General features: G+C 54.9%; 2 protein-coding genes across 6 annotated transcripts in view; both read right to left on the bottom strand.

Annotated features, from left to right (window-relative positions):
• Positions 1-1,125, bottom strand: part of GSDMB (gasdermin B) — a 12,798-nt gene extending 11,673 nt beyond the window's left edge. The window contains 2 exon segments of the mRNA XM_011998983.1: positions 740-814; positions 817-1,125. Of these exon segments, the coding sequence (XP_011854373.1) occupies positions 740-814; positions 817-973 (232 nt within the window). The 5' untranslated portion in view covers positions 974-1,125.
• A 3,766-nt stretch (positions 1,126-4,891) lies between these two features.
• Positions 4,892-11,598, bottom strand: ORMDL3 (ORMDL sphingolipid biosynthesis regulator 3). 5 transcript variants are annotated; one of them, XM_011998980.1, is made up of 6 exons: positions 9,432-10,643; positions 8,979-9,181; positions 8,573-8,623; positions 7,849-8,044; positions 6,959-7,110; positions 4,892-6,532 (listed from the first exon to the last, which is right to left on the bottom strand). In XM_011998980.1, the coding sequence occupies exons 4-6, from the start codon at positions 8,020-8,022 to the stop codon at positions 6,397-6,399; spliced, it is 462 nt and encodes a 153-aa protein (XP_011854370.1). In that variant the 5' UTR covers positions 8,023-8,044; positions 8,573-8,623; positions 8,979-9,181; positions 9,432-10,643; the 3' UTR covers positions 4,892-6,396. The 5 variants fall into 5 exon arrangements, with proteins under 5 accessions (XP_011854370.1, XP_011854369.1, XP_011854368.1 ...); XM_011998979.1 differs by lacking the exons at positions 8,573-8,623; positions 8,979-9,181; positions 9,432-10,643 and adding an exon at positions 11,287-11,598 and having other exon boundaries at positions 7,849-8,039; XM_011998978.1 differs by lacking the exons at positions 8,573-8,623; positions 8,979-9,181; positions 9,432-10,643 and adding an exon at positions 11,287-11,564.
• Positions 11,599-12,006: the final 408 nt, after the last annotated feature.

Here is a 12,006-nt window from a genome sequence, read left to right as displayed (position 1 = left end):
GATCTCGGTTCACTGCAACCTGAGCCTCCTGAGTTCAAGCAATTCTCCTGCCTCAGCCTCCTGAGTAGCTGGGACTACAGGTGCGTGCCACCATGCCTGGCTAATTTTTTATATATATTTTTTAGTAGAAATGGGGTTTCACCATGTTAGGATGGTCTTGATCTTCTGACCTCATGATCCGCTCACCTCGGCCTCCCAAAGTGCTGGGATTACAGGAGTGAGCCACCGTGCCCGGCCCTCATTTGATTCTTACAACAGTCCTCTAGAGTTGACACATGAGGAAACTGAAACTTAGAGCAATACAACAACTTGTCCAAAGGTCACCCAGCTGATAAGAGGCAGAGCCAGGCTTTGAAACCAGGTGCTTCCAGCCCTAAAGCCTGCATCCTTTCTTAACCAGTAAGCAAACTGCCCTCACTTACTTATCCACTTCGATGATAAACACACGAGAAGAGCTCTGCTAAATTAAAAGCAGATTGTTTTACGAGGGAAAAATGGGAAAGAAAGACCATTTAGGAATGGTTTCCAATGGAAATAAATCTCCACTTCTCCCACTCTCCTCCCACCATGCAGCTCTTCCGTGCATTTCTTAAATTAAGGTGTGCGGATGTGTACAAACAAATTCCACAGTTTCGTTGATTGGTTGATTTGGTTGATAACAATGGTGAATTGAGAAAGAGATGGAATACAAATGGTCAAGGCCTCCTGGCTGGCCACCTGTCATCTACCTTATACTGACCTTGGAGCCCAGAATCCAGTTCATCTAACCGCTTGTCCCCATCTGTGTCCAGAATGTCCACCAGGGTGAGGCCATCGTGTAGTGCCGGCATCCAAAGACAGTTCTCTTCTCCTCCGCCAGATGGAAGCAGTGGACTCTATCAGCATCAATGAGGCTTCTAACAGCAAACATATCCCCTCCAGCATCCATCTCCTTAACTACAATTCTTGTGATTTCCTCAAATATGCTGAACATTGCACCTGGACTGACTCGGAAATAGAAGCCAATTTCAGTTTTTGGAAGGAGGGTATTGGTTCAAGTATTTAAATCTTCCACATTTGGCAGCCTGAGGTGTCAGGCCTCTGAGCCCAAGCTAAGCCATCATATTCCCTGTGACCTGCACATATACATCCAGACGGCCTGAAGCAACTGTGTGGTAACCAAGAGAGTTGTAGAGAAATGCCACACTACGAGACTCATTCAGGAGTCCTTTATTGCCGGCGACCGAGAGACGGCTAGCACTCAAAATTTTCTCGGCCCCGAAGAAGGGGCTAGATTTTCTTTTATCCTTTGGTGTAGAAAGGGGAGGGGGAGCCTCACTGAAGCAATCTTACAGAAGTAAAACAGGCAAAAAAAGTTTAAAAAGACAAATGGTTACGGAAAAACAAACAGTTCCAGGTGCAGGGGCTTTAAATCTATCACAAGGTGATAGACATGAGGGCTTTGGGTACCATCAACCGGACACAAATGTGGGGGCTTAGGGTACTATCAACCAAATGAATTCCTGGGAACTGCGGATATAGCTTGCCACGGTATCTTATCAGTTAATTGCATTCTTGGATGTGCTGGGAGTCAGCTTGCACAAGTTAAGTCCTTGAGGAAGGGAGGTGGGTAAGGGGCAGCAAGTGAAAGAGCCAAAATGGAGTTTGTCTGGCTCTCTCAGCTAAGGGAGAGTCAATTCAGGTTAAAACAAGGTAGGGTATCACAACTGAAGATCCACAAAAGAAGTGAAAATAGCCTTAACTGATGACACTCCACCATTGTGATTTGTTCCTGCCCCACCCTGATATGATATAGTCTCCCCTGCCCTTAAGAAGGTACTTTGTAATATTCTCCTGCCCTTGAGAATGTACTTTGTAAGCCTATCCCAAGCCAGTAAGAACTAATGATAATCCCACCACCCTTTGCTGACTCCTTTTTCGGACTCAGAGCACCTGCACCCAGGCGAAATAAACAGCCTGGTTGCTCACACAAAGCCTGTTTGGTGGACTTTCTTCACACAGACACACATGACATGAGGTCAGGGAAGAACCAAAGGTTTCAGGACAACCACTACCTGGAATGATTTGCCTGCCTTACTTCTAGAAGGTGAGGCAGCCATGACTCAGTAAAGAGGGCTAAACATCACAGATCCCAGATTCTCCTCTGCCCCTCATGAAACCCATCTGGAGGAAAAAAGTAGCAGCTACTGTCCCAAACAGGGAAAGTGAGACCCATTTTCTACATCTCCCTCTGCAGAGTTGCCCCCTTGTTCCAAGGGGCCTGAGGGATGGAAAGGCAGGCCCACCACGCCCCAGCCAGATTAGCGCCAACGTTGACGAACAGAGGAACCACAGACGGATGAGGGGCACGATTGCCAGACTTCACATTACTAACCTCAACTGGTCGTTTCTTCCCTTGGCTCTGATTCTTGGGCTCCCTGCCTTGCTGTATTCTGCAAGGCAGTCGGATGGGTGCCTCCCTACCAACAATTTCCCAATGAGGTGGTGGTAAGTTGGCCTCAGAAGAAGCAAAAGCTTCCTGGGATCCACTTCCCCATCCTACCTTTGGTCACCTTCCCCTACATCCCTTCTGCCTGTTCCAGGCACTTATCCACTCACTGCTTCCTTCTCTGTCTCTGCCCCCATCATGGTGGTTGACTCTCAATTCACCACCACCCTGGGAATTCCAGGTGTCTGGAAAGACAGTACCCGGGAACCACAGGCCCATCTCAAGTGGTACCCACCTCCTCTCTGACCTCAGCTATTCACCAGAAATGGAAGTTGTGAGAATCCCCGCTGCAGATCTCTGCACAGTTCCTGGCCTCTGAATCTCAGGAAGCTAAAATAATGAAATTGAAAGTTGTCCAGGTGTGGAACTTCCTGGACGGGTGGGTATGGCTGGGTGCCCCACCTCCCAAGCCCTTAGATAAGCCATGTTATAACTAAGCTGGAGGCAGATAAGGTCAGAACCTCTTCTTCTTGGACCCAAGCAGTGCATAGGAGATCCTGATATGTATTCTAGGTGAGTTTGGGCCAGACAATGGTGCACACCACGGCGCCCTGGGCCATGCAATTCAGTGTGTTTGGAATAGAGAAATGGAACATGAGTAGGTATCAAGCGCCAGCAGGCAATGGCTATGTCTGTGCCAGGGACATGAGGACTGTAACCCAGCAGAACCAGCTGCCCAAATGCCAGGCGATGGTCAACACTGAAGACCCGGGACAATAGCAGCTAACACCTGGAGGGAACAGGGTGGGCCTGTAAGGAGCACTCAGCCTCCCTCCCCATCCGTGCTCCTGTGTACACTCTCAAGGAGATGATGCTCTTCCTTATCTGGATGCCACCCAGCTTCTCCACCTACCTCCTTCTCCAGGGAGAGGCCTCTGGCCTCACCCGTGTCCTCTCTCAGAGATAACCACCCTGGTGAGCCCAGCCTGTCTTCCGGCCTCTGCATGCCTCAGTTCTGAAAGAACATTTGAAGGGATGACAGAGGCCAGGCATGGTGGCTCACACCTGTAATCCCAACACTTTGGGAGGCTGAGGCAGGCGGATCACTTGAGGCCAGGAGTTCAAGACCAGCCTGGCCAACATGGCGAAACCCCGTCTCTACCAAAAAAAAAAAAAAAATTAGCCAGTTGTTGTGGCACACACCTGTAATCCCAGCTACTCAGGAGGCTGAGGCAGGAGAATCGTTTGAACCTGGGAAGCGGAGGTTGCAGTGAGCTAAGATGGTGCCACTGCACTCCAGTCTAGGTGACAGAGCAAGACTCAGTCTCAAAAAAATAAATAGAGATGACAGTGGTGATAGTAACAATTATAATAATAATAATATGGCTACCATATATTATTTACTATATGCCAGGCACAGTACTAATGCTCACAACAGCCCTAGGAGGCATTATCCTTACACAACAGTGGAAGAAACTGAAGCTCAGAGAAGTTGACACAGCAACATGGCTAACAAGTGGCAAAGCTGGGATTCGAATCCAGATCGTTGTTGATGTTCCCCAGCACCTCACCCTGACTGTACTCTTGCAGGCTGGTGAAAGCAACCAGGGCACCCCTACTCCCAGGATGAGACCAGTGGCTATATTTCTCTTTCCAATAATGTGTGGGCTCTACTGGGAGAGGGCCGGTGGCTGGACTTGAGCAAATATCCCACATCCCTGACACTCACTCCAAGGGTGCTGTGATGGCAGACCAGGGACAGAGACCCCAGGCTGCTGGGGGCAGCCCCTCCCTTCTATCTGGGACTTTGTGCCTCTCCTGAGAATAGCAGCTCATACTGCGCAGAACACGCTGGAAGGTCAGTGCCCTCGTGAGATAAGGATTCCTTGCTATAGGACTCCTCTCTCCTAGCCATAGTGGCCTCAGAAAGTCCCCAGAACCTCTTCCCCTGCCACTCAGGCTTATGGTGGGAGCAGGAAGTATGAAAAGTCCCCTCCACTGAAAGGCCAGAAGGAAACACAGCGCTCCCAGGGGAGAGGTGACTGGGGAAAGGCCTTGGGGAGAGAAGTGAGAAACTGGAGAAGGGCTGGGGATTTACTGGGAAGGACTGGGCACCGCTTGGGACCCTGGTTCCATGTGTAAACCATTGCTGGACTGCCCCCCTCCCTGGCCATGGCACAGGTCACCCCCGCCTGTGGGGCCAAGGCGCAAGACCAGTCGGAGAACAGCCAGGCAAAAGCACAGAGAATTTTGCTCTCTGACTACTGCTGCCGTGGCCGCCAGTTCCCTCACAGCCCCCTTGGGGGATTTCCCTGCTGAAGCCAGCAGAAAGCCCAGCAGTCCCAGCGCCCCTCCCGCCACCGTCAGAGCTGCACTGATACCCCACCAGCACCTCAGCCGGAGCTGTGCCCACACCCCTGCCCCCTCCCTCAGCCTTCCAGGAAGCAGAGGCCAGACACAGGGAAACAGGAACATGTTGCCCTTTTATTTGCGTTTCTCAGAATACTGTACAAAGGGAGTAAAAATCCTATTCACACTTTGCTTAGAAAGATTTTAAGGTGAAAGTTCCCTATGATACATGGGGTGGGAGATGCAGGGCCAGGAGGCAGAAAACAGGCCCAGTGACCTCTCCTGCTCCCTCAGGCCCCTGGAAGAGGACACAGGGACCCACGCCTTTTCAAAATTAACACTGTCCCTAGTCGAACTGGGGAGGGAGGAGGCCCCGGCCCAGGCTCAGGCTCCCGCCCTCACTTTCTTCTCTGCAGGCTGAGACGGTGCCTACAGGCCACGCCTTGCTCCTTCCTCTGTGCTGCTTCAGCAGGGATCCTACAGGACTCTCACCACCGACCCCACGTGGGGTGGCCTCACAGCGCCACATGTGCCTGCCACATAAGAGGCCCTGCCCAGTGCCAGTCTGCATGAGGAAGCTAAGGGGTGAGGGCCTGCAGAGGACCACAGCATCCATTGTTTCTGTCACAGCTTCCCCGTACCCCTGTGGGAGTCAGGGCCAAGTTGGACCTGGGCTTACAATGACTCATGGGCCTTTTCCCCACCTGTCCACCCAACAGCCAACCCAGGAGTTAAGCCCACAGCAGCCTCCCTCCCCTATTACTATCACATTCTGTGGGTAAATCAACCCTCCAAGCCTGCTTCCCTCCCTGCCCACATCCCAAAGGAGACTGGGTCTACCTTGTGTCCCTACCCCTCCCTCCCTTACACCAGTCCTCTGCTGCTATGTGGCCCCATTCTTCTAAGTCTCGACTCATTAACCCCCTACAGCTCCCCAACCTCCACCAGGCCAGGATGGCAGCAATCCTGGCCCCTCACCTCTGGGACCAAGCCATCCACACTCCACCCCATCTCCCCCAACCTGACGCTCCCCACTCCCACCCAGGACCCCGGGTGCGCTGCAGGGAAGCTGCCAGAAGCCTGAGACTTGGATCAGACAGCTCTCTACCCAGAAGGGCAAGGCCCCATCCCACACTTGCTTCCATACACAAAAGCACACACTGCGTGTCATCGAAAAAACCTAGGAATCACAGTGACACAATCCAGAAGCCGTACCGCCCTCTGCTCCCTTCACAGGGGTTAAAGTGCTTTGGCTGCCTGAGGGCAAACAAGTGAGCAGGGGTTTTTCCCCTGGCCTCCTGTCCCAACTGCGTGGTCCATGTTCAGCCCAGGAGCCAAGCCCATTCCATGACCACCTCCATGGAGTCTCTATTCAAAAAGCAAAAGGAAAAGATCAAAAACTTCAGAAAAAGTCAGAGCCCGGGGGGCCTACCCCAACCCCACTACAAGCTACTCCAAGTTGGCTACTGGGGGAAGCCAGGGGGGAAACTAGGCCCAGAGGCTCAACCCCCATCTCTGGCAGTGTCCAGAGGCTTCTTCTTTCTGTCTTCAGTGTCGCAGCACATGCCTTTTACCCTACCCCTCCCCTGCCACCCTGGGCAGGGGAAGGGGCTGCACCCTCAGTACTTATTGATTCCAAAAATCCGGACTCCGTGGAGCTGGGGCAGCTTGGGGATGAGCACGCTCATCAGAGACACAGTGTTGAGGACGAAATGGATCTGGTCGTACTTAGTGTAGAAGCTGGTGAGGAAGTACCTGGGAGGGGAAGGGTGAGGAGAGAGATAAAAGACTGTTGGGAGGACCCCTTCCTCCCTCACTTCCTGTGTAGGGAAAGGCAGAATCCTGACGGCTAAGGAGTTACAGAAGAGGTCCCCAGACCAGAGTAAGAAGCAAGAGCTCTCAGGCTAAAGAGGCCCCTCCTGGCCCAGCGGGGCCCCCACCTCCCAACTTCACCCCAAGCCTGTGGGCCTATCTCACTAGCAGGAAGAAAGCTCCAATGGAGGAAAGACGGGGCCAGGGAGGCCCAAAGCCTGAGCTCAGTCTAAGACCCAGGAATATTCCAACTTCCTCTGTTCATCCCTACACCAGGAGCCACAGCAGGGTTAATAAGCATGACTGGGCCCTGGGGTCCTCTAGGCCTTGCCCTGCCTGCTGGTGTCTTCCTGTAGCCCAGGCACTCACAACACGATGGGTGTGATGGTCAAGAACTTCCGAGAGGCCGTGAACTGGACCCCATAGTCCATCTGCTCCCAGTGGGTTAGCAGCCTCGCCTTGCCCTGGTCCGGGGTCTCAAAGGGTGTCCCCTTCACCGTGTGCAGGAAGATATACATGCCCTGGAGGACGAGGTCTTTGTTAGAGGATACAAAAGGGAAAAGGCCCCCCTGCCCAGTTCCTCCACCCAGTCACAGACAGAAGTAACTCCCAGTGATCTGGAGCCTCCCTCTGCTGGGCAGGGGGATATGGGCTGGAGGTCAGGAAGAAGCAGGGAGCCTGGCAGGAGAAGAACAAGGGGACTCCCTGGGGGACAGGCTAGGCCTGGCATGAGAATGCGTAGCCACGAGACAGGCACCGAGATGCTGCCCCTCCAGGCCACTCATAGCCCCCTGTGCCTGCTGGGAGGAGGCAAGCAGATGGGACTAAACCCTGCTTACCCTCCAAAGAGGGCAAGGTAGCAAGTGGTGAGGGAGCAGAGAAGGGCAAGAGTAGAAGACGGTTCGAGAAGCTAACTTGAGAAAGGGGCATTTCTGTACCAGCCTAGGCACCAGGACTCCCGGGTCCTAGGAACTCTCTGGAGTCCTTTGTTTAGCTCTCAGGGGCACATCTTCCAGGCCCACAGCCACCCCACCCGAGAGTTGTGGAAAAATCTGCAGATTTGATTCCTATCATGGTACACAGGGCAGGAACCCAGAAGGGGGAGCAAGGCAGAGAGATAAGGACTAGGCCTGGGCTCTGGAGGCAGACGTCAGTACGTCACCCTGACATCTGGGCCAGGCCCAACAGGCTCCTCCTATCCCTCAGCCCTGCCAAAGAGCAGCCCAGAGGGCAGGAGCAGGCAGCAGGCAGGCTCTCACCATGTTGTGGATGAGGTTGGTGAGGGTCCAGACGACAGGCACACTCACGAAGGGGATGCTCAGCAGCACAACGTGGAGGAGACCGATGGCCAGCACGTAGGAGAGCCAGATGCCGCGGCTGTTCATCACCCGCGTGTTGGGGTTCACCTCGCTGTGCGCTGTGCCCACATTCATCCTGCTGCCCCTCTCCACTGTTCTGCAAACAAGCCGCACAGGTCAGACAGGTCACACTGCTTTCCCTGCCCCCTCTCACCCTCGGATCCCACTGGGAGGCAGGCTCTTCCCTCCCTGAGAACTGCAGGCAGTCCCACTCTTTTGATTCTCAAGCATGGAAGGTGGAGAAAGTCCATGTGGACTTAGCTCTACGCATTTCCTGCTGCTGGGCTGGGATAAACAGCAGGCTGCCCCACGCATTATCCCATTGGGACAGGGCCCTGGCAGGGCATCGGAGGACAGGTCGTCAAGAGGCATGCAGCCCCAGAGCAGAGAAGTCAAGGCCCATCCCCCAGCCTCACCCGCTATGGCACTCCCATGAGGACCCTCTGCCGACAAAGCCCCAGAGACAGAATTCTCACTCAGCACAACCCCTGCTGGACTGTGTCTCACTGAGGGCCTGATGTGGGACATCCACTCTTAAGCCCTTCCCATCAGGAGGGAAAGAAGTGAGGCCTGTGGGTACAGGCAGCAGTGGATGAACTATTTTGAGGTCACTGCATCCACTCACCTCCTCTAATTTTTTCAATTCTGGATCTCCCCAAACCCCAACTTAGGAGGACTGATCAGGTACAAAGAGGGAAGTGGGGAGGGAGGAAGATAGAAGAAAACAACAGACTAGCGACAACCTTTGCCCAGACCTGGAAGGCACCCCTCCTGGGTGACACAAAATAACCCATCTGGATGTTTTCTCCATTTGGCAGCCACTAAGGCCAACCCTTGTGGTGCCACCCACTCCGCTGCCAAACCACCAGGGTCCTTTTCCCCACAAGAGAGGCGAGGATAGAGAATGTGGCCAACACCTGTAACTCCCACAGAGAGCTGGAACCCACATCAACATATGTCTCCCAAGGGCACAGACTCGAACCTGTGGTCTTCCTCCTGGCCCCGGTCTTCTCTGTCCTGCTCATCCTCACCTCAGTCTCCCCTCTCAGCACCTGTTTCCAGGTGTACATTAGCACCATGCCTTCCCCTGCCCAGCACCAACGGTGGGAGTCCTGCAGCAGGAGGAACCAGGAGGTGGCCGCAACCCACAGTGAGCAGAGGGAAGTAGAGAAGGAAGGGGCGGAATGATCTGCCCCTTGTCCAGAGCTTGGCTGTCCCCAGATCCCTGAGGGCCCTGTGACCAGGAGAAAACAGAGACAGATGGCACCTGTGTACTGGCTCACCTCCCTATCTGAGGTAGGGTCCTGCTTGCTAAAGACCATAAGATCATCACCATGTTAACAGCCCCATCTTTCCTGGGAATGCAGAGAAGACTCCCAGATAGAGATATTCTAGAAGTACCCAGAAGGCCGCCTGCCTCACGCCCCTGCAGCAACCCCCTCAGACCCAAATGCTATCTACTTCTGACTAGAAACTAGCCAAACCTGCACAGGAGCCTGAATCCTCAGGGGCCAGTTCTTTACTTCCAGGATAAGAGGAGCAAGTTTCCTCTTCTCAGACAGCTCCAAGCTTAGAGACCTCAGGGCAAACGTGACCCACAACACACCATCCCAACAAGCAAACACCTGTGCGCCAGCCTGGGGCACACTCTGATTGCAGGGATGCTCCTGGGACCCATCAGTGCAGCCCATGAGGCTGGATAATGGAGCCTAACAGAAATCCTAGCATTTAGAAAGCCAGAGCTGGCTCCCACTGTTTATCTTCCCAGGGCCTTGGGGCTTCAGCTACTCTAGCAGCCCCTGGGACAGCTACTACGCAAAAGCCTTCACCTGAGACGAGAGGGTGGCATGTGGCTGAGAAGTGAGGGCTCTGAAGGACTTACCTCTAAGAAGAGGGAAACAGCGTCCCAAGTCTGACCTGAAACCGCCACCCCATCACCTCTCTGTAACCCACACCTACAGAGGTGCTGGTGTAGAAAGCCCACTAACCCTTCCTAGTAGTTGTCCAAGAGTGCCAAAAGCCTCGTGGAATCCCAGACCACAGGACCCCACACCCCTTTCTGGCTTTCACAGGGCAGCCAACAAAATTCGATGAGCCTAGGAAAAGACTAGACCTAGGTCCCAGCCGACACCCCCAAAAGTTTCTTCCTGAAGCCTAAACACTAGGTACCCTGAGAGCAGGAAACCACCAGACACCCCTGAAAAAGAAGAGATCAATAAACTAACAAAAAGACTGGCAGCCAGGAAACACTCTTGAGACTTTCATGTGACTACGGGCACATATCACTTCCATTAGTAAACCAACCAACCGACCCCTCCCCTAGATGGGGAGAAACAGAGAGAAGAGGCTGGCACAGGTCGACTAGGTCTACAGGAGCTGAGCTAAAAACTTCTGCTGCCACAGCTGGCAGGTGGCTGCTTAGTGCCGGGCCCTGATGTGGTTTCATAACCTGCCTCAAACCAGAGCCTGCAGCAACTCTGTTCTGTTAACCACTTTTTTGCTGGTAGCTCTTTCCCCCTTCTTCCCTCCCCACCCGCTTGGCTCCACGCACAAATATTCGGGCCCAGCCAGTATGCCAGACACTCAAGCCAAGGCTGAGCACCACCAGGGCAGCCACCAGGTGAGCCCTTCCCATTCCCTCCCCCAGGAAAGAGCAGCCCTCACAACAGCAAACCCCCTGTCTTGGAAGAGGAGCACAAAACATCCGGGCCTGGATGGGGACCTCAAAGGGGAGTCCGTGGCAGCACGTCACGATGCCACTTCCATTCCGCCCACCCCCCAAGCTGCAGGACCACAGCTGATCACATCTCAACTTTGGCCCAGCCACCCCGACTAGGGGAGGGCGGTGGGAGCGGAAAGCGAGTGCCCAGGCGAACCCGCAGTAAGCAGAGGAGAGGAGGAGCGAAGAGGCGGAGTCCTCACTGTTGTTGAGGTTTTCTGAGTGAGACCTCGGGCGCGGGGCCGGGGGGAGGGGTCCCGCTCTGTTGCCCAGTCTGGGTCCTGGCACTCGGAACCCGGCCAGGTCCGGGACCCCACAGCCATCTCCACGCGTTCACCCAGCCCTGGAGGCAGCCAAACGTTTATCCCAGAAGCCCAGCCACTCCCCGCCTCCCACCCCTAGCCGAGGCGCTCCTCCCGACGTTCCACCCCCGGCCTCCAGCTCGCACTTTATTCCTTGGCCACCTCCCCAGCCGCTGCACCCCCTCGGCTGATGCACTCCCTCTACCCCCAACTCCCTCTGCCCCCGTCTATCCAGCCCGGGGCGCCTCCCCAGCAGCTCCTACCTTCCCTCCCGCCCCTCCCCTAGCCCTGGGGCCTCCTGGTTCCGTCTGTACTCACCGTGCGGGGCCGGATATCGAGGGCCCGGGAACGGTTCCCGGGAGCGGGGTCCGCTGCTGCTCCAGCAGCTGTAACAACCCGCGGCGGCAGCCTCCCCGCTGGCAGCTCCGGCCGAATCAGCGCTCCGCGCCGGCCCCCGCGACGTCACCGCCCCGCGCCGGCACGCCCGACGCCTCCTGGGAGTTGTAGTTTCCTCTGCTGGTTCCCGGCCGGCCCGCCCGACGCTCCTGGGAGTTGTAGTTTTTCCTGGGCTCCGTTCCCGGACTCTCCGGGGACGCGCGGTTGGAAGTTGCACCGTGACGTGGTCAGATCGGATGATAGAATTTTGGTGCGTAACAATTCCAACTTTTGCTTCTGTGCCCTTCAAGTGTATTTTATCTGTGCCCCAGTTTTGCAGATGAGGAGACTCGGACTTGTAAGTAACTTGCTGTAGGTCTTTGCTGGGTCCCAGACTGGATCGAAACCCAGATATTCTGACCCCAAGTACAGGGTTTTTCCACTGCACCTGGCTGCCTCCGCCCTGGCCCCAGATTGGCTCCTCCAGAAACAGACTAGCCTGGCCCTTTGCCCTGCTGGGCCCTCCTGGGAGCGCGCTTTTCACAACATTGGCTGGGGTGAGGGTCTGGAGGGCCCAGAACGGAGCCTGCCTTCTCCTTCTCAGTCACTCTTGGCCCAGGCTGCTCCGGACCGGGCCACTTCCTTGGCCTTCCTGCACCTGAC

Source organism: Mandrillus leucophaeus, unplaced genomic scaffold (assembly GCF_000951045.1).
Source record: "Mandrillus leucophaeus isolate KB7577 unplaced genomic scaffold, Mleu.le_1.0 Scaffold58, whole genome shotgun sequence".
NCBI lineage: Eukaryota > Metazoa > Chordata > Mammalia > Primates > Cercopithecidae > Mandrillus > Mandrillus leucophaeus.
This window is presented reverse-complemented; position numbering and strand designations above follow the sequence as displayed.